This window comes from Lutra lutra, chromosome 9 (assembly GCF_902655055.1).
Source record: "Lutra lutra chromosome 9, mLutLut1.2, whole genome shotgun sequence".
Taxonomy (NCBI): domain Eukaryota; kingdom Metazoa; phylum Chordata; class Mammalia; order Carnivora; family Mustelidae; genus Lutra; species Lutra lutra.
The window spans coordinates 53,958,314-53,985,742 of NC_062286.1; the positions used below are offsets into that span (position 1 = coordinate 53,958,314).

Consider the following 27,429-nt stretch of genomic DNA (forward strand, 5'->3'; position numbering starts at 1 on the left):
GAGAAAAACCACCCCGTCTGCAAGGATCTTTGGGTCTTCTTCTCCCAGAAAGGATTTGAAAACTCAGTAGCCAGCTACCTAAGCATGCCGCATCCAAAAGTTAGACACAGGAAAACAACAACAATGCCAAAAAACAAAACCCAGATTGACCTGCAGGAAATTGCCTTGTGGCAGTTGACTTCCTGGGGTTTGACACACAGCAGGTAAAGGAGGAAGGCAAAGCAGCTTGGGAAACAAGCAGAGAAGGAAGAGAAGACAGATTCAGGAATAGATTATAAAGCACAATGAAAGTGGTATTCTTGCTGATACAGTATGGTATAAAAACCTAAATGTGTATGTATATACTTGTCAAAAATAAGTTTTTAAATGATGGGGCAGAGGCAAGAAGAAAAAAAGCCCATAACACCCATTTGCAACCCCCCAAGACCTCGCTAGACAGTTATTTTGAGCACCACCATCCTACCTAGTTGACACTTTTTTTTTTCACCCCACAGCCTAGGATCTGCTCTTGGCCACTTTGGTGACGGATCAGAGAGGCCCACGGGAAACCCGGGTAAGGACCCTTTGTTTCTTTTGAAAATAAGCAGAGGTTAAAGGACCACGCTTTCCTTAGAAGAAACCTGCTCCAGGGGCTGAATGCCAGGTCAGGGCCCTACCACAGTGCTCAATTTTGAATTGACCCTGAAATTGAGTCTGGGGTAGACTGGGAGAGGAATTTAGATCCTGCTCAAAATAGTGATTCAAAGGGCATCACAAACTAGCATTAGGTCTGTGACTAGACACAGGAGTCAGCGGTCACTAGCAGCACCTTGAAGAATTCAAGATCTTTGCTCAGCAGCAGAAAACCCACACAATCCCCTGGGTGCTTTGCCATTTTAAGCCAACAGGCGGAGAAAGCTAGGCTTTCTGGGCTGTTCACAGAAGCACACAGACGTAGTTTTCTCACTGCACAAAACTGGACTACATACTCTTCTTATCCCATCTGCATTGCAATGGTATCGGTGAAGAGTATAGATTTGTCTTTTAAAATCAATTTTACATAAAAAATATGCATGTTCCTATATTTACACACTTCTATAGTTATGTACAATTGTCAAAGTCTTAAAGGCTGGGGTTTCTATCTTTGCCCATCCCCTCCCCCCCAACAACCCTCATAGAAAGGTTTTTCATTTTTCTTTAAAAAACCCTAAACAACCAAAAAGACTTTATAGCTCTGAACAGTCACGCTGGTGGATCAGTGAATGAGAGGACAGGTTGGCAAATCAGGGCTGCTGATAGCCGCGTGGGGAAGGGGAGTAGCTGCCTCGGGCTGAGTTTGCTGGTCCTGAAGGTTACAGTTTTGGTTAGAGAGAGGCCTGGCTGGCATGCCGATTCAGTCCACCTCAAGCTTTTGCAAAGTAAGGTCTAACCCTGGTGTCAGTTAATCACAAGTGCATTAAAAATATATCCATTTCCACATTATATATGCAGTCAAATTGAAAAGGACCAGACAAACAGTGCAAAGGTCAAATAATTACTATTTTATATTGGGACAGTACATTTCAGATTTCAACCAAAAGACAAAAATGCAGTGTAACTTAAACACAAAATAACGGCATCTCTCAGATGCCTTATTTCTAAATCGAACAAATACACAAATTCTGTTCCCTTCCCTCCCCCAAAGCAAGCCCACCAGCTTTGCCCAAAGTCTTGAGTTTTCGATGCCATTTGGCATCCAGCATCTTGGCCTTGTGACGGGCTTCAATGTAGCAATTAAAACGCTTGAGAGGTCTAGCGAATGGCATTCGAAAGGGACCTCAAAGTGCAGATACATCTTTTCAAACGTTACAGGCTGAGCTGGCTCTTTGAACACTATCACTCTGCTTAAATTCAGGAAGCAGGCTTTAAAAATGCAAAAGGCATACAAGTTGTATTTCAGTGCAAATCTTCAGCTGGTCATTGGAAAAGATTCCAAAAAAAAAAAAAAAAAATCCTCTGTGTCACCTGCCCCTCCCTCCCCCCCACCCCGCCAAAAGCTGAAATTCAGGAAAAAAAAAACCAGAACAAAACAAAAACAGAAGTACAGATGACTTTGGAATCATTTAAAGAATCAACTATTTCCAATTAAAAATTTTAATACATTAGAATCATTAAAATGAAAGAACGAAAGTAATCTTGCTTTGTTTAAACCACTCTAATGAATGAGCTTCCGCGTGGAGCACGTTTGAACTCTGAGTCGTGTAGAAGGTGGAGGCGCTGGAGGTGAGGCGAGGCTTGGGGGCCAGAGACCGCAGGCGGTGGGGGCTTGGGGCGGCCACCCGCCCGCCGCTGCTTCAGCCATGGAGCCCTTAGGTTGCAGTGCGTCTGTGGATTTTAGGAATGTTCTTGTCACTTTGTGACACACACTCTGTTTCAGCGTCACAGGTTTTACAAATGGTTCAAATTCAATGAAAAAGATTTGCCAGAGGCTGAAAACCTCGACCTCAAAAATATGAATCCAAAAATATTAAGGGGAATGAACCAATTTTGTAGATACCTACATACAAAGTTTCTAGAACATCTATAAAAGCACAAAGTCGTAAGAATTTTTTTCCATTACATTAGTTTATATAAAATGAATAAATAGTATTTATAGATTTAATGTGTCTTATGTACATATACATGTGCTCTGTTTTAGCTTAAATAAAAATGCTACAAAGTGGGAGACCACTTGAGGGAGAAATCATAACCAAAAAGAAAGATCAGCCTTTTAAACTAGCAACCCCAGAGGCCTCCATAAAGAAGTTTCTGGGTGTATCCAAAAATAAGGAGAGGAATTCTAATAACACTGTACCATCCCCTCCTGTTCACCTGCAACACAGGGTAGAAATGTGGACTTTTCCTTTCACTGGTGATGGACACTAGCTCAGCTAGTGCCAAAGCTCAGTTATTGCTGAAAGTTAAATAGGAAAATAGGTTAGAGTTGGACCCAATGTCACTTATTTGGGGGTGAAAAAAGGCATAATCACTTTGTGTTAAGTGGGAAATGGAGATCTCGTTTATCTCTGAGGTAGGAAAAAAAAATGTTCCAGAGACAAGTAGCATAACAAACTTTGAGGGAAAAATGTGCCTTGGGATAGCAGTACGCAGCGCGGTCCCAAGAACATCGCACACAAAGAGATTGTACCGTCTTGTTTGTGACAACAAACGCTGCTGGAGATTGCATGAGCTGTGCGACCCCAAAGACGTGCTCTAGCACGGTGTCCACTTCCAGGCGAGAACTACTGCTCCCATCCACACGCGGCTGGGGGAGGGGGGCAGGGTGAGCAGGGGGGGTGGGTGAAGGGGGTGTTTTCTGGAGGTGTTCCTGACTCCTCACTGGGGTGAGGTCCACGGTGAAGTGCTCTTAAATGCCGCTTTCAAAGCTTACTTTGGAGTTCTGAGATCAGGATCTCAACTTTAAAAGTTTGTTTCCTTCCATTTCCTAAGCACAAGACACATTCGGACATTCCTGCTAGGTGAGTAACATAGCCAGAAAACTTTAAGACAGGTATGCTAGACTACCTGGGGACAGTAAATAAGGTGGGGGAGAGTGCTGGGTGGTGAAAGTTGCTTATTCGGTTTGAGAATTCTTGAGTGCTTCAGAGTGATCGGAATGTACAGTCTGGCAGACGGATTTTTATGGAGAAAAAGAGAAACTAGTGGATGCAATCAGAAACCCACCATCCTAAGCACTTCCTGGAAAACGTTTACAGAGCTGGTTCTGGTACAGGTGGTACACGGAGGCTGACGTGCAAGGGGACTGTGGGTTGGGTCTGATACGCTACCTAATCCGCTCGGCCGGCAGAGCCCTCCGGGAGGCAGCCGCGGCGACCCTGCGCTCTCAGAGGCCCAGACACGTCTTGTGATTGTCCTGGAGCTTTATTCTCTTCATGCTGGAGCTGGAGTAGCCCTCGTCACTGCCCAGGCTCTGCATGCTGCCCCGCTCGTCCGAGTCGCTCACGCTGCTGCTGCTCCAGTCCAAGTCACCCGTGAGATAGTCTGTGCTTTCAACGTCCACATCGATCTCTTCTGTGGGGAGGACAAGAGACACAGGTGGAGGCGTGCCACGGGATGCTCGGGCCCTGTGCTGGAGCCCCAGCCAGAGTGCGAGGAGGTAAGAGGGACATCGCGACAGCTCAAGTGGGCCAGGTCTCTGTTCCTCCCTGGTGTGGCCTCTGGGGGGGGGGGCGCACACACGCACACGCACACACACACACAAACACACACGCACGCGCGGCAGGTGCTCACCCCTGTCGGAGTCTGAGCGCTCTGAGGAGACCGTGGAGCCGATGCTGTCCATCCGTATCCTCTCAATGCCCAGCTTCTCCAGCTGCCGCTTCAGGTGCCGCTGCTCTCGCTGAAGCTGGTCTATTTGGTGAATGGCTTTTCTGTCACAATCTTCAAGTTTCTGCAAGTCAAAGGGGGAGCTGTTGGAGCCCGCAGGCCAACTTCCAAATGGGCAAGGACTCTGCATCTTGCCTTCGAGCCCCCTGACAGGCCGGCTTTCCTCAGAAGCCCTTCGGTGTGTCTCGTCTGGCTTCTCCCAGGGCAGGATGGGGGCCTCCTGCCTTTGGCTATGCTCCGTGGCACTGACTTTGCTGTGGCTACCTGCACGGTCACAGATAGGGATCTGGGGGCTGAGCTCGGCCCCTCTAATGCCGGGGAAGAGCTAGCAGCCCCCCAGGTCTGTGGGGAACACCCTGAGCACCGCTCTCTGAACTATACAGCCCACCACGGGCCGGGAGCTGTGACACAGCTGTGTAGAAGGAGGGTTCGTCAGCTCTGTGTTCTAATGATATCAACACCTGAGTTATTCCAGATCTCAATTAACTTCTGTTCAGTAGCAGGAAACAGTCTTTGCAAGTCCTGATTCCAAACTGTCCAACATAAGAGCTTAAACGCATTTTCAAAGACCACTTGTTTTTATGAATCTGTTTAACTGTGGTTATGTTGCTCTAGACAGAGGTTCTTTTTCCCTCTAGAACTGTCATGAAGGCATGCCACTAACCATAATTAAGGAGACATTTGTCCAACAGTGACTAAAGGGTTATTGCTAAACGGTGAGTTCCGGCTGTGGCTTGTGGCAGTCTGACTACCACTTTACTCTCTCACCTTTTGCTCTTCAAGCTACGTGCTACATGCGGACTGTTTCAGACCCTCTGGGAGGTGCTAGGGATACAAGGTGAGCATAAAGACCTCGTCCCCTCCTCCGACAATGGAGACAACCAAACAGTCACACAAACCATGGTCAGATGACAACTGTGATAAGTGCTAAGAGAGAGAAAGATATCCAATAATAGCTCGACTGTTTGACTGTTGCAGGAAGGACGTAAGCAGGTCAAGAAAGGCTTTCCTGAGCTAGTGATACCCGTGTTGAGATCTAAAGGATGACAAGAAGTTAACTAGGTGAAGAAGGGAGGAGAAAACATACCAACCAGAGGGAACAGCACGTACAAAGGCCCTGTGGTTAGAGAGCATGACAAGTGCAAGGGGCTGAAAGGGCACAGGGCCCAAGATGCCACTGTACAGGCAGGTGAGGGCCAGGTCATGCAGCCTGGGGCAGGCCTGCTGACAGTCTGCCCTGAGCCACTGAAGAATTTTAAACAGGGTGACATGCTGACTTGGGCTTTGGAAGGATTACTCTTGGGAAGCACAGAGCTCAGCTCAGAGGCAGCTAGAGGAATACAGGGAGACCTCTGAGTTCACTGCAGTAGATGGTAGGGTGAAATGGGAGTTAGCCTATGAAATATTTAGGTCTTGGAGAGGACTCAGATATGGCTAACAGAGCAAGGGACAGCAAAGCTGACCCTGAGTTTTTGGCTTAATCAAACGGACAATTAGAGGACCCTTTAACTGCTGCTACACAAGGGTGAGAAATACTGAGTTGGGTTCTGGACATGTTTGGTTTGGGATGCCTGAAATCATCAAAGAGGCAAGCTGGAGGATGATACACATTTGCTACCCCTCATCAACAGACAAATCCTTAATGGACAGGTAAAGCTAAAAATGAATTCCAAGGAACTTCTTACCTTTATGTGCAATTTGGCTTTTGTCAACAAACTCAATGTAGTGTGTCGGTTCGATTCAGGCCCAAGAGGAACCAGCCCCTTCAACTTCTCCAGGCACAAGCGAAGATGGGCCCGCCTACAAAAACAAAGTCACAGTAGCATTGAGAATTTCACAGTGGGCCAGAAGGCGCTCTGGAAGAACAAGTTCTAAAAGAGTAGGAAGTTGCCCAGGCCCAGGCCAACACCACCAATGACCTTTGGTCAAACAAACATCTTTGGACATTGGACAACTCTGGTGAAAGCCACAGAGAAGCCAAAACTGGGGTTTTCTCATCTCTTTATAATACAGGTGTGCTAGGGAAGGGACTAAGATCTACTCTTATTAGGCATATTTGTCAGGTTATTTCCAAATTTCTGGGTTTGGATGTGACCTGACAGCACATGCCAGGGTTTGAATCCTTTCAACCCATACTTCCTCTTTTCCCATTCATGGGCCACTAGAACTCGAGCACTGCTGTATGTAGCATTAACACACACGAATGGCCTGTGTGGTTACTCATAGCTTGCTTTAGAATAGCAAAGATAAAATCCACTTAAGTCACTAACATGGAGACCTGGTTAAAAAAATTATCATGTAGCTATCCGGCAGAATACTATGCAGCTATGAAAAGAACCAAAATGTGCTCTACTTACTACCAGGAAAGAACTCTCAGATACATTGTGAAATGAAGAAAAGCAAGATACCATACCATGCATACAACATGCCATCTCTGGACAAAACAGAGGAAAAGTAATTATGTTTTTTCCTATAGACATAAAATCTTTAACAATAAGTAAGAAACTAATCTAATAGCAAGGAGAGGGAAGTCAGGGAAGAGGTGGGGATAAGGTAATATTTACTGAATGACTTGTAACTTTTGGCTTTTCAACTCTGTAAACTGTTCAAAAGTACATTAAAGAAAATGAGGGGCGCCTGGGTGGCTCAGTGGGTTGAGCCTCTACCTTCAGCTCGGGTCGTGATCTCAGTTCTGGAATCAAGCCCCGCATTGGGCTCTCTGCTCAGTGAGGAGCCTGCTTCCCCCTCTCTCTCTGCCTGCCTCTCTGCCTACTTGTGATCTCTGTCAAATAAATTAATGAAATCTTTTTTAAAAAATGAGCAAGCACATTGTAAGCATTGCTACACTACACAGCCATGCAGAACAGCTAGAGATAACCACATGTGGGCCCTGGAGGGGGCCCAGAGGCGCAGTGGGATAGAGCGGGAAGGGAGAAAGCCCAGAGGAGGCGGAAGCCGCAGTGAGCCCCTCAAGAAAGGACCTTTAGTCACCAACCAACCAGAGTCCCTCAAGTTTTGGAAATTAACACTTCATTTCTTTGTGCTTTATTCGGGAACCTAGCAGATCCCACGAGTTGGAAAAACACCCAGGATTCAGAGTTTTTGCCTCAGCCTACCACATCCTAAAAGCCTTCACAGGCCATTCCAACCCATCGTGATTCCTCCACTTTCTGAGTACTTACTGGTTTATACTAGTCAAGGGGACATTCACTGTTCTGCTGGAATCATTTGGTATTTGCTACTTAACCACTCATTCATCACAAACTCCTCAGAAGGTTGGACTGCTGCTTAATCACTGCTGAGTTACTATGGTGCCTACCCCTCCCACTTCCTTAATAAATGTCTGCTGAGTGGGTTACGTCACTATTCAACTAGACCATAAGCTTCTGGAGGACACAGTCCATCTCTTCTCCACCTCTGCTCCTTCAACAGTGCTCTGGCTCCTGGAGTTTTAGATACATGCCCACAGCCCACACACAACCACCCAGAGCAGAGTTCCTGGGAGCCTACCAGCTGAACTGGGAGACAACCTTAAAGCTTAATTTGCTCCCCTTGCCACTTTTGACTGTATTAGCGAAAGTAAAAATGGCTTCAGAAAGCTCCAAGAGGTCCATATGTATGATAACGACCAAGGAAGTTCCTTCACACCCTTCATACCAAGACTTCGGGATGTTCCTCCCAAGGCAGACCTAACAAATGGTGCATTAGACATCCTGATGAGCCCGTGTCTCATCTGCTTCCAAGCCTCCTTCCTTGTCTAGCTCTCAGAGGAGCTGTCCCAGACTCTCCGAGGGCCCTTGAAGCCTGGACAGATTTGAAGAGCACAGCATTTGCTCTTGAGCTAGGAAGATTTAATGGCACAAAAATGCCTTACTCTTTGATAAGACTTCCACTTGCCCTGAAACCCTGTCCCTGCGGAATGGCCACAAGCAAAGGGTCCCATTACAGGTTTGCTCCACCTACCACTGCAGGAGGGAAAAACCAAAGCAGAACCTGTGTGTAAAATGGACCTGTTCACCTTGGATGATAACATTCAAGAAGAGTCATGAAAACAGATCATATAAGAAACACCATGAGAAGGTAGAGTCAATTCTACAGTTATCCAAATTATTTCTCCCAAAGTTTAAAAACAAATTGTCAAGTTAGGAAAAAAAGTTCAAAAATTAGATGTAGACATTTTTCAGTTTAACTTGTTACCTGCAAAGACAGCATGATTCAGAACAGAGTCCTATTAGTCATTTTATGATGTGGGTTTATCTGCAAATATGAGTATGTAAATTTTTTAGGAAGTTTGTCTACTGATAAAAATATAATAAAGTCATCTTTCCATGCATCGTCATTTCTAGTTCTATAGGGAGTCTAGCCCAGAAAAGTATAATTCTCACTACCCAAATGTGGGTTTTCCCAAAGAACACTTCAAGTTGTGAAACTAGAAATAAGCCATTTGACTAATTCAAGCTAAGGATAATACGTGTACATTGAGTGGTTTTTTTTTGGGCCTGGTTCTATGAAAATAAGACCAGAGCTTTTCCCATAATTTTGTCGAGATCCAAAGCCAACTTCTGTCCTTGGTAGGGCCTGCGTTGGCCTCCTCAAGTGCCCAATGGCTGCCCTGCCCACCTGCCTGCAGACATCCCCAGGCTGGCACCTGGGCCAACCACAGGGGAGGGATGAGGTCTACGGAGTGGGCTCAGTTCTGTCATGTAATAGTGAAATTTGACTCCCGAACCAGATAAACAAGCCAACAGACCCCTCTGTAAAAGCTGCCCTTGAGGCTCCTCAACCCTGAGACACACACGGGCATGCTGCACCCGGAATCTGGAACCCCTCAGCCGGCCTTGAGAGCACCCAGGAAGCACGAGATCTTGAGCAAGTAACACAAGCACCTGCCTCAGCTCTTCCTCCCCAGTCCGGACGACTCCCCTGGCCAGGGCTGTGGTCCTCAAGGAGGGGGATCAGTGTCCCGTTTTGAACCAGGTCTAACTCCCCCTTGGGGAACCAGCAGAGGTTCTGCCACACGTACTTAACAGGAAGCTACTCCATACCCCAGTCTGCTCCCCACTGAGACCTCCTCCTGTCCCATCTTCTTCAGCCAGTCCTCTTCCGGTTGCCAAGAGCTGCCTCCCAGCTCCCCGCCCCCAGGAGAAGAGGGTTGTGCCGAGTCCTGGCTCCCTCCTGCTCCCAGCTGCCTCTTCTGTTTGCGCCGATCCAACTGCTTTGTTCCTAGGTCATAAACTTTGACAAACTTCATGTGCTGACTCTTCAGAAATACTGCTTTAATTATTCTGAAGGGACAGATACACCTTTGGTCTACAGTGGCATAAAGAGACCAATCTTTGATCTGAGCTATAATCAGTAATGCTCAGAATCCAGTGTGCCCTGTGACTAGGGATAACTAAACTAGATACAAACGACAGTTTTTCTTCAGTTAAGATTTTGAAAAGGATCTCAAATTCTATTTTTGTTTTTAGCTCTTTTAATAGTCACCATACAACCAAATGCCAACGTAGTATGTAAGAGCAAAGGTTTGGGACCTTGGCTTTGCCACTGACTTCCTGGGTGACCTTGAGCCAATCCCTTCACTCCATGTGGCACCAGCTTCCTCAGCAGCAGACAGGAACACCATGCCTGACAGCACCGGTATATTAACTGGGACAAGGTATGGAAGTCCCTGGCCAGAGTCTGACAGGAGTGCTCGCTATGTGGTAGCAGTTATTCTTTCAATTCTAGCTTCTTCTGTAGACAAATAATTACAGGGAACAAACAGATTTGGATAGCACTATAATATTCCTCTGAAAATCGAAAGGAGACTCAAAGTGTCTCACTAGGTAGATAGAGGCTATCTGGTAAAAATCCAAGTCTTCCTTAAAGAAAACAATTGTAACCTATTTTCTATGGCAATACAGATCTTGCTTATGCTAAAGATACTATTTTTACATTAAAAAAAATCAAGGACAGTGAAGGAGACCATCAACAAAAGCAACCTACTGAATGGGAGGAGGTATTTGCAAATGCCATATCCAATAAAGGGCTAGTACCCAAAATATATAAAGAGCTGATACAACACCACCCAAAAAATATAATCCAATTAAAAATGGGGAGAAGACACGAATGGACATTCCTCCAAAGAAGACCTACGGATGGCCAAAAGACACATAGAAAGGCGCTTGACCTCACTTATCACCACCTCATATCTCAGAATGGCTAAAATAAAAAACACAACAAGTGGGGGCAAAGACGTGGAGAAAAAGGAACCCTCTTACACTGCTGGTGGGAATGCAAACTGGTGCAGCCACTGTGGAAAAGTGTGGAGGTTCCTCAAAAAGTTAAAAATAGAGCTACCCTATGATCCAGCAATCGCACTACTGGAGCAAAACAACTAAACACTAATCAAAACAACTTATAAACAGCAGCATTCTCTCCAACAGCCCAAGTATGGCAGCAGCTCAAGTGTCTATGGACAGATGAACGGATAAGGAAGATCCGGTATAAATATACACACAACACAGTATTATTCTACCCTAAGAATGAAATCTTCCTTTGCAATGGCATGGATGGAGCTAGAGAGTATAATGCTAAGTGAAATAAGTCAGAGAAAGACAAATACCGTATGATTTCACTCACATGTGGAGTTTAAACAAAACAAACGAGCAAAGGCAAAAAAGAAAAAAGAGGCAAACCAAGAACCAGTCTCTCAACTAGAGAGAACCAACGTACAGTTACCAGAGGGGAGGCGGGTGGGGGATGGGGGAAACTGGCAAGGGGCATTAAGGAGGGCACTTGGGACGGATACTGGGCGATGTGTGGAAGTGCTGAATCAGTCATATCGTACACCTGAAACTAATTATTATACTATGTTAACTATACTGGAATTTAAAAAATTCAAAAACTCAGCGAGGATCTTATAAAGCTAATGCATGCAAAAGAAAAAACTTCTTGGCCACATGTCATGTAGAGTGTTGGGTAGAAGGGAGCCCAAGGCTGGGGCGGGGGCCCTGAAGAGCACCCGACCCTCCCTGCTCCCGCTGCCCTTCAACAGCCCAAAGAAAATACAGCTGCAAATACTGACCTTGGAAAGCCAAGCACATCTCTGGGTGTGCTGTCTATAGCCAAAGCACCTACAATCTCTCTCAAACAACAGCAAGAAGAAAGGAGAGCATATTTAAGAATGAATTTAAAACAGCTTTGGAAGGAAACTATAAAACTTTCCTGAGATACATAAGAAAATCTGAGTAAATGGAAAAAAGTGGCACCCTCCTAGATATGAAACTTATAAAGCAAAGATGCCAATGTTGCCCAAGTCTGTCCACAAATTAAACTTAGTTCCAGGAAAAAAAAATTCTTAAGTGTTCTTCTTAATGCTGGGACTCATGTAGAGTTTAGACTCTACAGGAGTCTAAATTCCATCTAGAAGAACACATGTACAGGGGATTGCCAGATTTTTGAAAAAGAAGAATGAGGAGGAATGTGCTATACCAGATACTAAATTGTATTATAAAGCTTTAATAATTAAAAAATACAGGAATGGGCAGACAAATCAAGTGAACAGAATAAAAAATTCCCAGAAACAGACTGAAGATATAAGTATGAATTTAACATATAACAGAGGTAACACTGCAAATCCTTGGGAAAGGAATGAATTATTGAGAAAACAGAGAAGTAGGGAGACGGACATCAAAATAAATTCCAAATATATTAAAGATTTAAATATAAAATATTTATATTTCATATTTAGCACACTGTTGTCTGTTTGATAACACTGTTGTCCATTTTCCCAAATCTTGTCAGCCATGAATTATGGAAAACTAAATATCCAAGTGAAAGGAAGTCATTAATGAGGCGGCTCTGGGCTGCTTGAGGCACTGCCACATACCAGAGCTTGGGCACTGACAGAAGGCACCCGGGCCAGTTAAGACAGTTCTGAATGCGGGGCGCCTGGGTGGCTCAGTCGGTTAAGCGTCTGCCTTTGGCTCAGGTCATGATTCCAGGGTCCTGGGATCGAGCCCCACATCGGGCTCCCTGCTCAGTGGAGAGCCTGCTTCTCCCTCTCCCTCTGCCTGCTGCTCTGCCTACTTGTGCTCTCTCGTCAAATAAATAAATAAAATCTAAAAAAAAAAAAAAAATAGAAAGTTCTAAATGCTTCTCTCTTTATTTCTGCTCCCAGACTTAAGTTCCCTCTAGTCTATCCATGTTTCCCTCCCTCTCGGGCCAGCAGATTCGTCATCTGGGGAATAAACTGGGAAAAGAGTAAGATCAGAAGTAGACTGTGCCATCTGATAGTGCTCCTGAATTTGCCAGGTTGCCCAAAAAGTTCTTCCGGACTTGAACGTGGTCAGGGGTGGGAATGGTATCCAACGGGGCATATGTGCATGTCTGCGTGGTAAGGGAGGACTACTGTCAGAGATTTTTTTTTTTTTTTAAACTGAAGGTCTAACTAAATGCTTTCCTTTCATAGTCAAGTATAGGACAGGACACAAAGAATTAGAAGGTGACAACAGAGTGTACAGGATGGCAGCCAGTGAAGGGGGTAGATAAATAAGTTCACAGGTAGAAATCTGGAAACATGCACTTGACTCTCATTCATTTACTCCAACTACATTTCCCAAGGAGGATTACTGTGTACTGCTACTTTCACAGGTGCTTGGATACAATGCTCAGTTAGATCAAGTCCCTGCCTTGGTGCTTCTTAAAATTTAGTTGGACAACAAAATCAAACAAATTATTGAAGAATTATTGATCTGAACTACCTTCAGGCTATGCCAAATAGCAGGTCTCACTGAAAGTTCTAGAACAGGCTCCCCTTTGCCCTCTATAAAGCCTATTCTTTCTTTTCCCTCACCCATATCTTGACTTACAAGGTGTCAAGCTTCCATAGAACATCAGAACCTGTTTTTTTTTTTTTTTTTAAGATCTTACTTATTTATTTGACAGAGAGAGATCACAAGTAGGCAGAAAGGCAGGCAGAGAGAGAGGAAGGGAAGCAGGCTCCCTGCTGAGCAGAGAGCCCAATGTGGGACTCGATCCCAGGACCCTGAGATCATGACCTGAGCCGAAGGCAGCGGCTTAACCCACTGAGCCACCCAGGCGCCCCAGAACCTGGTTTTTTCCCTTTCCAAATAGATCACATTCATTTCTTCATTCATTCACACAAAGACTTCCTACATAGCCGACTGTTCTTTCATTACCAAATAATGGGAAAGATCAAGACTTTCATTTCATGTTAACCCACTGGAGCCCAGAAATAACAATGTATCTGCAGTTGCTGATCTGAGAGTAGAATCTGGTATTTTAGGCAATCCATGTCCCTTCTCTTTGGGAAAAGCCTTACCTAACAAAGATACATGGTACCTCACTGAGTACTACTTTTCATTAAAACTGGGCTTCATATTCCTCACCAAAGGGAAAAAAGCAAACTATAAACAATAGCTGATTTAACTGTAAAGTTTCACCATCTTATTTCCTAGCTTTGTGTGGGCACAGATTTAGCCAATTAAATAGCTTCATAAATTCTACAGGATAAATGGAGGTTTAATAAAAATTTCAGGGGCGCCTGGGTGGCTCAGTGGGTTAAGCCGCTGCCTTCGGCTCAGGTCATGATCTCAGAGTCCTGGGATCGAGCCCCGCATCGGGCTCTCTGCTCAGCAGGGAGCCTGCTTCCTCCTCTCTCTCTGCCTGCCTCTCTGCCTGCTTGTGATCTCTCTGTCAAATAAATAAATAAAATCTTTAAAAATAAAAAAAATAAAAAAAAATAAAAATTTCAGATATGCTACGTATGAGCTGTATAGTGAGAAAAAAGGTTTAGTATAGAATAAGAAGAAACAAATCATCTCATGGGGTCAAAAATTACTCCCTAAAAGTGATTACAGGTCACAAGAGATCCTTCCTCCAGATTTGGGGTTAAGAACAGAGCCTTACCTGCTCAAACAAAAGGTCCAGGTGAAGACTACAAGTCATACTTTGAGGGGAAAAAAAAGGACTTTCCTCCTTTCCCGAAAATGTTCCCTTTATAAATAATTGCCAGATGCATCATTATTGCCAACTTAATTAGAACCTAGGAAGGTTTTGAAGATTTTTGATAATTGTGATAAGGAATCTTTATAAAAGATACAGAGATAGTTCTATATGCTAGCAGTATGGGAACAGGTCACTTAATGAACAAGGCATAAATAGCAATTCATGGTGGCTACATTTTGAAGTTATAAGATCACTTCTCCACTAAAAGTATGAAATACATAGTATATTCATTAATATGTCCTTTCTTGAGACCAATTTTAAAAATGGACACAATACATATCATGGCTAGTACCTGCTAGCTTTCTCACCCTTTGACTATTAATGCTTATGACAAAAAGTCAGGCAGTGCCCCCAATGCTCCAGCGGGGACTGGAAATTAGTTGAATAAGCAGCATAGGTCTTTTCTCCAAGTTTTTCCAAGGGCAGATGCCATCTATCCAAGAGGTATAGTCCAAGAAAGACAGATTCTAGAGGTACAAATCTGGGTGTTCTTCCATACCATCAATGTAGGCCAGATTTGCACACCAATAACTACATCCCTTCTTTGTAATAACCAGGCCATGCCCTTAGCCCCATGTGGCAACAAAGCAATGCAGATTCGTTACAACACCCTAGAGTGAAATCTGAATGTGGTCAAGAAAGTTCAGAAACAGTAGGAGTGGCGCAATGCCTACCACAACTTGGGCCCAATGCAAATGTTACACCCCTACCCTCTTCCGATAGGAGGAGCTTGGCCATTTGGAAAGTGGAAATAATGATAGGAACCTGCAATCAATTAGAATATCCTGCCAGAAGAGACCTGATTGCAGGGGTTTCTCATACCAGACCAGAGGCCACTGAAATACTGTTAGACCAAATGAAAATAATAGCTTAGATCAGGCTGCTGAGTCCTCCCCACAGAGCGCACACAAAAATCTTTTGTCATGGGGTCAGAAGACTCTAGCAGAGGTAATCTCTCTAGACCAGCTAGCTGCCTAATTCCAGCAAGGCCTGCATATGTACCATTCCAGAAAAACGAGTGCCTATTATTAAAGATTCCAGAGCCTTCTTTTGAAAAAAAGTCCAACCTAGCACCTAGCACCAACTCCTGACCCACTAACTATAGCTTATATGCAGTCAGTGTCCATTTGCTAAAGTGCTACTGAAAGGCATTGAGACCAGAGGAATTCCCAGAAAACAGATGAATTATTATCAACAAAGCCATATAACAACAAGATTCAAAATTTTCCTATATTCCAACAAGAGTTAATTAGTAATTACAATGGGAATACAATAGTGATTTAAAAATTGGGGTGCCTGGGTGGCTCAGTGAGTTAAAGCCTCTGCCTTTGGCTCAGGTCATGATACCAGAGTACTGGGATGGAGCCCTGCATAGGGTTCTCTGCTCAGCAGGGAGCCTGCTTCCTCCCCTCTCTCTCTGCCTGCCTCTCTGCCTACTTGTGATCTCTGTCAAATAAATAAATAAAATCTTAAAAAAAAAAAAATATATATATATATGCATATGTATATATGCATATATATATGTATGTGTGTATGTCGGAATACCTCTTAAAAGAAATATGCAAGATGTACAGGGAAACACTGTAAAACTTCAGAGAGAAAATGGATCTGAATAAATGAAGTCACATACCAAATCCTGGATGGAAAGAGGTAATACGTGAACATGAACTTTTATTTATTTTTTTAAAAAGATTTTTATTTATTTATTTGACAGAGATCACAAGCAGGCAGAGAGGCAGGCAGAGAGAGAGGGGAGGAAGCAGGCTTCCTGCTGAGCAGAGAGCCCAACGTGGGGCTCAATCCCAGGACCCTGAGATCATGACCTGAGCCAAAGGCAGAGGCTTTAACCCACTGAGCCACCCAGGCACCCCATGAACATGAACTTTTAAAAGGTTCATTTATACTAAAATTATTAGATTTTGAAAGTCCCAAAAGGATTTGGATGTTAGGGAGATGGACTGACCATACAATTCATAGGGAAAAATAAAATAGTGAAAATAGCTAACAACATGGTAAAATTAAAAAAAGAAAGAAAGAAAAGGAGAAGAGAGTAGGGATTTGCTTTACCAGATCTTGAAGTGCATGGTAAAACCTCAATGACTGAAACAATATTCACTGGCAGAGGAAGAGCAGAGCAGATGATCAGTGGAACAGAAGAACCAGTCTAGAAACGGACTCAGCCACAAATAAGGATTTAGTATACAATAGAGGCAGCAAGTTCAGACAGTGAGAGAAAATGGATTCTGTTAAAGGAAATGATAAACTGGACAATGATATGATACTCAAAGGGGCAATCTCATTCATATATATCCTTCACATATAAAATCTTTTCAAAGGGGAAAAAGAATGCCCGAGTAGAAAATTGGGCAAAGTTTATTAACAGGCAGCATAAACACAAAGAGGTTAAGAAAATGATTTGACTGTGCTAGTGATGTAAGAAATGCAAATTGAAACAAGTTGTCTGTTTTTACTTTATACGTATCAACTTCATAAAGGTCTTAAATTATAATATCACCTTGTGAAGGTATAAGGAAAATACAGCCGATAATGTGCCCGGTGGGCAATCTAGCAGTCACATCAAAAACCATAACAATGTGTATATCATTATTTCCACAACTATAAATTTACCTTAAGGATGTAATTATGGTGGACAGAGGTTTACCTACGACGTAGTTTAAGGAAGTACCGTGTGTATTAGCCAAATACAGGAAAGAACCTACAGCAGGGACTGGTTTTATGAGTTACCGCCTATCTACAGGCGGGAACACGGGCATTCACTAAAAGTAATGTTAGAGAAGGAGACTTGAGGACACTGGAAAATATTCATAATGTAGCTTGAAAAGAAGATAGATATTATTTACTGTGGGATCCCATGTTGATTTAAAAAAAAAAAAAGGCATGCACAAAACCTAGATGGGTACAGAACTTAGTAGGAATATTAGCAGCTGTTACTATTGCAAGACCTAGGACAGGCGATTTCTATATTTTTTCTGCTTTTTGGAACTTCCCAATTTTCTACCCTAAACTAAATATATACTTTTAACAATTTTACTTATTCATGAGAGAGAGAGAGAGAGGCAGAGGCTGAGGGTAAAGCAGGCTCCCCTCAGGGAGCCAGATGTGGGGCTCGATCCCAGGACCCTGGGATCATGACCTGAGCTGAAGGCAGATGCTTAACCATCTGAGCCACCCAGGCTCCCCCTAAACTATATATATATATTTTTTAAAGATTTTTTATTTATTTATTTGAGAGAGAGACAGTGAGAGAGAGCATGAGCTAGGAGAAGGTCAGAGGGAGAAGCAGACTCCCCATGGAGCTGGGAGCCCGATGCGGGACTCGATCCCGGGATTCCGGGATCATGACCTGAGCCGAAGGCAGTCGTCCAACCAACTGAGCCACCCAGGCGTCCCACCCCTAAACTATATTTTTAAGTCATTTTCCAAAAGCAACTGTGGCAATACACTTCAAAGTTCCACTGCTGTCTTCTGGCAGCTAGAATTATGGATGATTTAAATTGTTCTTAGAAAGACTTTCTATAGTTCTCAAGATTTTCAGTAAGATGATTATTATTTTTTTTTTAAAGATTACATTTATTTGAGAGAGAGAGAGCAAATGCGAGAAAGATCACAGAGGGAGAGAGAGAAGCAGACTTGTCCCCGAGTGGAGAGCCTGAGGTGGGACTCGATCTCAGGACCCCAGGATCATGACCTGAGCTGAAGGCAGATGCTTAACCGATGAGCCTCCCAGGTATCCCTGTAAGATTAGTTTTAAAAAGAAAAACCATGGGCGCCTGCCTCAGCAGGGAGCCTGCTTCCCCTCTCTCTCTCTGCCTGCCTCTCTGTCTACTTGTGACCTCTTTCTCTGTTAAATAAATTTTTTAAAAAAATCTTTAAAAAGAAAAACCATACACTCAAAAGTGTTTCCTGAAGAGGCTGGATCCACAAGGCCTAGCCACAGTTCCGGGAAGCACAGGGGGAGTGACAGTCGCTCCCATCTAAACTGATAAACTGAACCCTCCACCCCAGGAGCGTGTGCTTCATCGGACTCTGTATTCCCAGCACCTAGGACCCAGCATCTTCAGCCCTCCAGAATGCCTCATCTAGAGAACGGAAAATACAAGCCTTCTAGAATGGTGGAGGTGGGGTATTTTCCTACCAACACCAAGGACAGTGAAGTGGTAATGTTGAGTATATTGTCCTCATAGTGGAGTCCTGATGAAGACCAATTACTCAGAATCTCTAAAGTGCCACAGAAAAGGATTCTGTTTAAAAATCTAACCCAAGCATAATCAACTCTGCAGTATCAAAGAGGAAAACAAATTCCCATTGTTGAAAGCTCTTTTCCTAAGGTTTTTCTTTTTCTTTTTTTTTTTTTAAAGTCATGTCAATCTTTTTATGTGATGTTTTAAGGTAAAAAACGGCTAAAGTGCACATGCACTTGGCAAAGCAGGATTCTCTTATGGGCACCAACTACTAAAACCAGGACGACCACAGCGGCTGCTCAGCTGACTTCAAAACTGAAGATTCTTAAGCATCTACACTCCTACGGGGAGAAAAGCGGAGCAACTTTAAGTTCCTCTCCTGGACTGCAGCAACCAATGTTTGGTTAAATTAAGAAATTTGAGTCTTTACTTCCTTCTTTTCTGTTCACATGCTCTGGACTAGAGAAAGAATTATCAAGACCTTAAAAGACCGAATTCCAAAAAAAAAAAAGGACAGTAAGGAAACTAGATAACTCTTCCGTGAGCAAAAGTGGACTGGTCACACGGAAGCTGTGTGAATTAGAAGCAGCTTGGTCAGTGGGGGCTCCAAATCTAGTTTTCTAGATTCTTTGCCTCCATAGCCTCTCATGTATACCTCAATCTGAACACATAGTGTGTTCATTGAGATGGTCTCTCTGTCTTTCCCATTAGACAGACTACATTTCTCACGGATGGGGACCATGCTGATCTAATACCCCCAGTGTGAACTCATTTAATACCTAGTACTGAGCACAAGTTCTGGAGACGCTGTAGGCAAAAAATAAACATGGCTGAATGGCTAAAAAGTAAAAATGACATTGTGTGGCATTCTTGCATAGGTAAAAAGCATAAAGTAGTGGTAAGTGCAAGAGCCCTTACCCAAAGGGGTAAAATTTTCATAACAAAATGACTGTCTAATGGAATAATAAAAAAGTAAATGCCTAAGTAAAGTGGGGGAGGAGAACTAGAAGACTTTTCAGCAGAAAGAGTCCCAGTTTACTCAGTTCACCCCCAAGGCAGAAAGCTGAGAATCCAAAGATGAGAAAGAGAGGGCACATCTGACTACCTTTCCACCTTAAAAGATATTTCTGAGTTCCCAATTCATGAGCCGGAAATCCCTAAAGCATAAAGGAAGCTCTGACTTCAAACACAGTCCCAATCACAGAATAATTAAAAGGGAAGAAGAGGGATGGGAGCACGTGTGCAGTGAGGCACACACAGAATTCCTTAGCGGAGTCACGCTATGGGTTCACCCTGTTCCAACATTCTCCTTCCCAGTAAGTCGGGTCTGCCCTTTCCCGGCGGAACGGGTCACAGATCCTGACTTTCAGAGGCAGGCTCCCTCTTCAAAGAAGGTTTGCATGAAATAACCATATGTATTTGCAGAACCATCACTACCCATTATCGTCTCGCTCACGCAGAGCACCGAGAAAGCCACTCAGTCTGAACGGGTAACCTGTATTTCAAATGGATGGGCGCTCGGAGACCAGAATGAAGCTTGTTCAATGGTTCTCAGCCCTGGCAGCACATGAGAATCACCTGGGAGCTTTTAAAAAAAAATACTAGAGCAGAGTCTCAACCCAGACCAATTAAAGCAGAATTGCTAGGGGTGAGGTCTGAGCATTGGTTTCTTTCTTTCCTTTTTTAAAGCCCCGCAAGGAATGACTATTAATTCTCTCCCCCACCCCAGCATAGTAAAAGTGGTTATTTCTTTTTTTAAGTCTTTATTAGAGATAAAAGATTTGCTTTAAAATACTCCATGGAGAGGGGTAGTTTTGATTATCTAAGATTGACAAAATGATAATGATGGTTGAAGCTGGGTAATGGATACACAAAACTCGATTACATTATTTGTTCTCATATATTTGAAGATTTCTAGAAGTTCTTTTATAAAATTGGCAGAAATAAAAATCTGTTCCTTCTCCCCAAGTGTATAAATGTAATTTAATACAAAAATATTTTTAAGAAAACGTTAAAATAAAAACTTCGCAAGTGACTAAGTACAACCAGAGTCAAGATCCACTAGGCTACATCGTTGAAGGAGGGGCAAACCAAATTTAAAAAATAAAGATTCAAACAAACAGCAAGAGGCAATCCAGGTGAGAGAGATCAACTCAGGCTCAGCCAGATGGATCCCAGGGAGGGTGGCAGGCCTCCACTAGTGAATCACCATCTCTAATTTGTGCTATGCATATATTTGCCTGAATTTTGAGAATCTTTATTCACAAGTAAACTGTAAATACACACACATATGTATGTATATTTATATATATCTGGGTGTGTACACGATTTAAGACAGAACTACCAATTATATTCAGCAGCATGTCATTTTTTTAAAAACACTATTTGTGGAAACACGGCTCATGACCTAAAATGCTTTGGCCTGTGAAACAGTCACCCAGGAAGGCGCTCCTTAGGAGAAGAAGGTGGCAGGAGTGAGGGGTGGGGGTGTGGTTTCTGGAACCTGCAAGCCCTTCGTCTACCTAAGTGATTTAGGGGCAGCGCTGCTCAGACGACCGACCGGAGGAAAAGTCTTACATCAGGTGTTGCTTGTGGGAAGAGCCAAGAAAAAACAGCCAAGTCTCCAAAATCAGAGGACATATCAAAAAGACCCCCATCCCACCCCCAAATCCCCAACTCACCTATTCTTCTCCATTTCATTGTGAGTTGATCTGAAAGAAGAAACAGTAAGAAAAGAGTGAGATTCTTCTGGTCTTAAAGGACTGCTTCAACACCAATACAGTTATTTTAACTTCTTTCTCTCCAGAGTTGGTAGGAGAGAAAACAGAAAGGGAAGGAAAACTCAGTGGGCTCTGCTACACAAATCAGTTCCTTTGATGAGTTAGATAAACGTAAATGTATAAAATAGAGTTCAAGGACAAGTGGCCAACTTAAGAGGCACGCAATCCCTGGTGGAAATGTAATCCATTTTAAGAAAGGAAATAAAAGGGGTCTATTTATACAAAGAGAAAAACAGCTGCACCATGTGATGCGAATTCAGGTTCTAGAACAGTGAAGAAGCTTTCTTCAGGCTGAGGGCAAAAGAGTGGTGGTGTCACCCCCCTGAATCCTGCAGTTTTTCTAGGTGAGTAGATACACCAAATTTTTATGCTAAGTTGCTTAACAATAGGATACAATTTTAAGTGGATAAAAATAATCCCTCATCCCTCAATCTTTCTACTCCCTGACGTAATTATCTGATCATGTCCACCCTCCTGAAAAACGCTACTGGTGAACAGCTCCCAGAGGATTTCAGGAAGGGGCTTCTAAACCTGAGCTCCACATAAAGACGATACGGATTGGTTTAAAGCCACAGTGAGGGTGAAATGTGAAGTCTAGCTTTGCCACTGACTGGTACTGTAGAAGAAACAAAATCCTTTACCATCTTGTCCTTGATTAACCTCTCTGTAAAATGGGAGTAAAAATTAGTGCCAATTGTCTACTCAACACACGTAGATCAATGAGGTAGCAACTGTAAAAGTGATCAGAGAGCCTTGGACGAAAGCTGTGTTGGATGTGAAATCCTGTTATTAAAGTGTTTATAGCTGACCCTGAATATAAGGCCTGGTCTAAGAATTTATAGACAGGTTTCCACAGAAGTCACAGGAAGCCAGTCAATATGGCCACTATAGAGTCCTCCTCACACAACTCCTCCCTAATTATAAACTTGAGGAAACTCCCAGCATTATAAAGGAGCTGAATCTTGACTTTTTTTCATGGAAATTCTCTGGAATCTAACCAGTTCAGGAGACAGCGCCCTGGCTCAGGCCAGAACCTTCTGGGCCTACAGAGAAAATCTCACGGTAATCACAGAGAAACAGGACCTCTGTGAATGCTCTGCCACTCATTTATACCCGTGGGGGGGGCGGCAATCACACCCAAGTTCATTCACACCAGAGAAGGCTGGTGGGGTGTGTGTAGGGGTTTGTAGTCTCGGAATGAGAAATTTCCAATCCAGCAATAAAACTTCTCTTCCACAAGGCTCCTGGGACACCAATTTTTATTAATGAGGAAAACTGAGAAAATAATGACAGTATTTTAAGTTTTAGAGTATTTGTTTTCTAGGTAAAGGACCTCAAATTTGGTTACTGTAAAAGCTTTACATTGATTCACTTGGTTTTCCCTCAGCCTTCTTCAGTTACATTTTTCTGAAGATTTACTTCCTGCAATGGCAGGCAGGATATTACAGTTAACAAGTTGGGCCCGCACTACAAACCTTTGGCTTTAAAGCACGTGGCATTTTAGTTTTAACAGGGAATAACAAGTTCAAAGTCTGACAGATTTTTTAAATGCATGAAAGTATATGACAGCAGTTGGTCAGGATTTCCCTATCTAATTGTAGGCAAGGACCATCCCAGGAAGGTGGTGGAGGAGAGAAGGCTGGGTATTTGAAAGCATATCATCTCTGATTACAGAGAATAGCATGCAGGGCACCCTTACCAAAAATTTCTGGATTCTTTGAAGCTACATACAGGAAAAATTCTGAATCCCCAAGATAAACTTTTTAACAAATTCCGTAGGGAGGACAACTCCTTCTAGACTTTGAACAGTTTTGGAAACTACAGATCTTATCTGATTACTTAAGTGTCTTGAACACAGGGACCTAGGTGCCTCAGTCGGTTGAGTGTCTGCCTTTGCTCCATGATCCTGGAGTCACAGGACGGAGTCCCACATCGGGCTCCCTGCTCAGTGGGGAGTCTGCTGTTCCCTCTGAACCTACCCCCCTCCATGCTCTAACTCTCTCTCTCAAATAAATAAATAAAATCTTAAAAGTACTGAACACATTATGATTTTTACAAGGGGACTTAGATGTAATGTCACCATTTAAAAATATATTCTTACAAGGGGCACCTGGGTGGCTGAATCGTTAACATCTGACTCTTGATCTCAGTTCAGGTCTTAGTCTCAGGGTCATGAGTTCAAGCCCCACACTGAGCTCCACTCTGGGCGTGGAGCCTACTTAAAAAAGAATATATGTATATATATGCCCACAAAAAGATAACTAAGCCAAACTACAGAGTGTATGAGAATGGGGAAAGTTCTTGGGTTCAAAGAGAGTCTCCATGTCAGCTCAGCTATATACCCCTGTTGCAAAGAAGAGCTAGGAGGCAGGTCCTGAACTTCCCCTTTCATGAGTGCCAAAGCCTGCTCTACAGTTTAACAAAATAGACCTTTAAAAACAACTCTGGATTTCAGTTCTAAATAATTAGTAACTCATTTCAAAAATTAGTAGGAAAGAAAAAAAGATTTCACTCCCTGTATTCCAGTAGTTCTCTGGATGATTCTGAAGCGATCAATATTCAAATTTCATTTTTGTTTTTTTAAACAAGGAACTAGAGAAATTGGATTAAAATCTGCATTTTTAGCTCCCAAGAAGTTGGATATGTGGCTAAATCTTATTTATTTTTTTATTGTCTAAGTAAAAGTAGTCCCCTGACTCTACAACCGAAGAGCACAGCACTTCAACCTGAATTAACAAGAATAAACTATTATCTGGTGGTTATGTAAACCAGCAGTAATCTCGCCATCGCCCTTACCTCAGTGCAAAATCCTGACCATACATGGCCTTGGAGAGAAGTTTAATTCAAATCAAAGGATTCAAACTACATTCTCTGGGGCAATGTCTCACTGCTCAGGTAAGGGTCATTCCTTACCTGATCACATTTAAACAAAACAACCTACTCTTGCTTCATGTTTGCTTGGTGCCATCTCCAGGTTTAATTAAGGTCTCTCTCAGAGATCCTTGCACCACTGATGATATGACACTAACTCTTTAATGGTCAAGAACATGGGAAACTGTGATAGCCGTTCTGTAACCATGGAAAGCAAACCAAACCCATTAACAGAAGACAGCTTTTCCAAAACTCAGTAGTTATAGCTATTTTTTCCATAATAGCACTGGATAGTAAAGAGAAAGAGTCTGTTTCTTGGCTTGCAGTTCTCAACTATCATTATTTTTCTTTCCTAATCACCTTTGAGGACCAGCCTGCTTCTCTTTCAATATCCCTTTCTCTTCCTCTCCCCACCACTGAACCTCTTCCAACTTTCCTGTGAAACTTAGGGAAAAATAAAGTGCTAAAGATTAAGCCTTGACTAGCAGAGTGGACAATTCCTTCCAAATCATGAGTGGACAAGAATAAAAGTAACAAACGCAGTACCCTTTTCAGGAAAAATAAACAAAAAGTCTTCAAAGTTCTTCCAAACAAAATTCAAAGAATACTGTAACAAAATGCAACACAGCTAAATCGTTTTATACCACTGCATAATGCAAGTCAATATTAACATTCTTCTTATAGGCCCTTAATACCCACACACAGATCTATTAGCTATCACCTTCAGGTAATGTGAAACATGGGAGGGAAAGGAAAAGCCACGAGGTTGTTAATTACCAGGTTCATCCCTCAGGTGCCTTCTTATTCAAGAGCTCAACACATGTGTGCGGCTCACATCCTGTGGTTCTACCAACACTAAGTACAATGGATTGAATCAAGGACAGAAGCAGCAGCAAGAGCAAGTGAGTTTTAGGTTTAAGTGGGACCTCCTGGCTTTTAGTGGTCTGTATTACGCCACAGAGGCTAACCAAATAGAGTTACTTGCAGCCAGGAATAAGGATTCTAAGTCAGTGATGAAAATGTGAATGACTATTGGAATGAAAGGTATAAGTAAATAGACCTAACAGATTTCCTAGCTAACTTATATTTTAAGGGCAAAGAAGGGAAAAAGGGGAAAGTAACATTAATTGAGTACATCATAGGTAGCAGGAACTATACTCAGGGTTTTAATGTGATTTCACTGACCATTAACCACATACTTCCCAGTGAAATTCACAGATTTTAGGGTTGTGGCATATTAATATTTTAATATTAATCCTCCATCACCAAAAAGGCAGGTCTTAACCTCCATCATTCCTCTTTGCCATTATAAACATATTTAACAGTTTATGAGACAAACCACTGCATTTCATTTACATGTCAAATATGAAATCTTACCACCTAGACTAAATTGGATACTTTAGCATGTTTATAAAATCTTCACTATGAAAAGTAAAAGAAATGGATAATGTCCAGCATTTTCAATTATAAAAAAACCTGCCTTTAATCTGAAATTTCTGAAGGCAACATATTGTCATTGTTCCTAATCTCACTGGAAGTTTCCATAGATTTTTGTTCCAAAAGGGAAGAAAAGCAAAATAAAGTTAAAAAGTTCATAAAGAAATGTAAAACACTTCCATTTCTCTCTTCTGTCCCCTCAACTCAAACAGAAGGGCTCCTTCCTCCAATGGCTTAAGACCATGTGTGCCTGACTGAATCATGATTGCTACTTAATGTATTTACTGGGTTATAATCACAACAGGCAACTTCCATTCTGCAGTTTATATCATATGCAGTATAATCTAAAAGAGAAAGAGAAATATTTACCAAATTACCTGCTACTGCTGTTATTCTTCTTGGATTTGTTCCTCCGTTTTAAGGCATCTCTGTCCTTGTTATTGTATGGTAACATGGAGGCATAACCATGTTCAGCTTCTAGAAAACCGAAGGATCCAGTTAATGAATGAGCCTAGAACATTCAATACTCTCTCCCCTCTACAGTATTTCCTTTTTAAATTTTATTTTTCATTAAAAGAATATTGTGTTAAGAAACAAACGATGCAAGGTGGAATTCTTAGAACAATGATTGTTTGTTGTTTTTTTTTTTTTTAATTGTGTGAATACCCTCAGTTCGGAGCAGGTGTAAGAAGCATTCCACCTGCTCATTGTTGAGAAAGACACAGCAAGTCGCTGAGCTCACGGAGCTTGGGTTCCCCACTGGCAACGTCCAGCAGGTTGGCGTGCTTTAAGTGGGACCAGCCTCGGGCGAAGGTGCGGGGCAAACACCCGGAACCCAGAGGGCGGGGAAGGGGGCGCGCAGGGGAATCGCTGCTCCTCCAGCTGGGAGACGGGGCGCCGGGCCCACTTGGGGGCCGGTCCGGACGAGCCCCGGTGGGGTAAACCAAAGGTCTGGCCGAGAGGACTCCAGGCACCCCATTTGCTTTGCGGTGGGGGTCAGCGCTCGGGACTCCGGAGGCAGCGGCCCCTTTCCTACCCTCATTCATTGCCTTTGGGGCAGCAGCGGCCTCCTTTCGGACCGCGCGTGGGGAGAGCTGGAGGGGTTGGGAGCGCTCGCGGTCGCGGTCTCTGCGCCTCCAACCACCCCCAGAGCGGCTGGGCGCCCTTACCCCGCGGCCGGGCCCCTCAGAGCCCCCGGCCCCGGCTCGGGACGGACCCCTCCCTTCCCCGTGCACCTCTCTCCCGCCGCTCCAGGTAGTCAGCCGCCTCCAGCAGCATCTGGATGTTCATCCGAACCGCCGCCGCCATTCTGCACCGGGGGCCGGAGCCACGGGACCAACCCCCACTGCCCACGGGCTCGCCGCCGCCGCCGGACACCCGCACCCTGCTGTGGACCCCGCAGAGCAGGGTTGAGAGAGCCTCTCTGGCGACCACGCTCGCCGGAAACGGGGAAGGGGGTCCGGTGAGCTGAGCACCGCCGACACCGTGACAGAACCCGAAGAAGAGCAGCAGCCGCCACCGCCGCGGAGTGTTTATCTCCGACTCACCATCCCCCCGCCCCCAGGCCCTTCTCTTGACAGGCCCGCTTCGGCTGCGTTCCTCATTGGGCACCCTAAAGAATGCCCCGCCCCTGGCCTTGTCCGATTGGGGAAAAGCATTACGGCCCCGCCCCCTAGAGTCCGCTCCTCTCTCTGGTTGGTCACGCTTGACAAGGCCCGGGCTCCACCCCCCCTTTCCAATTGGTGACAGGATTCGCAACTCCGCCTCGTGCTCCTTCCCTG

At 43.7% G+C, this 27,429-nt stretch overlaps 1 protein-coding gene across 1 annotated transcript; it reads right to left on the minus strand.

Annotated features, from left to right (window-relative positions):
* Window positions 1-1,500: 1,500 nt before the first annotated feature.
* On the minus strand, window positions 1,501-27,217 carry MXD1 (MAX dimerization protein 1). The gene is made up of 6 exons (XM_047745620.1): window positions 26,884-27,217; window positions 26,026-26,125; window positions 21,242-21,271; window positions 6,030-6,144; window positions 4,249-4,408; window positions 1,501-4,029 (listed from the first exon to the last, which is right to left on the minus strand). Exons 1-6 carry the CDS (start codon window positions 26,954-26,956, stop codon window positions 3,842-3,844), a joined length of 666 nt encoding a protein of 221 aa, XP_047601576.1. The 5' UTR covers window positions 26,957-27,217; the 3' UTR covers window positions 1,501-3,841.
* Window positions 27,218-27,429: the final 212 nt, after the last annotated feature.

Coding starts and splice junctions, on each gene's coding strand:
- MXD1 (XM_047745620.1), bottom strand. CDS start 26,956: ATGGCGGCGGCGGTTCGGATGAACATCCAGATGCTGCTGGAGGCGGCT. Junction 26,126..26,883: donor CCTGGAGCGGCGGGAGAGAG/GTGCACGGGGAA, acceptor TCGGTTTTCTAG/AAGCTGAACATGGTTATGCC. Junction 21,272..26,025: donor AAGAATAACAGCAGTAGCAG/GTAATTTGGTAA, acceptor TTCTTCTTTCAG/ATCAACTCACAATGAAATGG.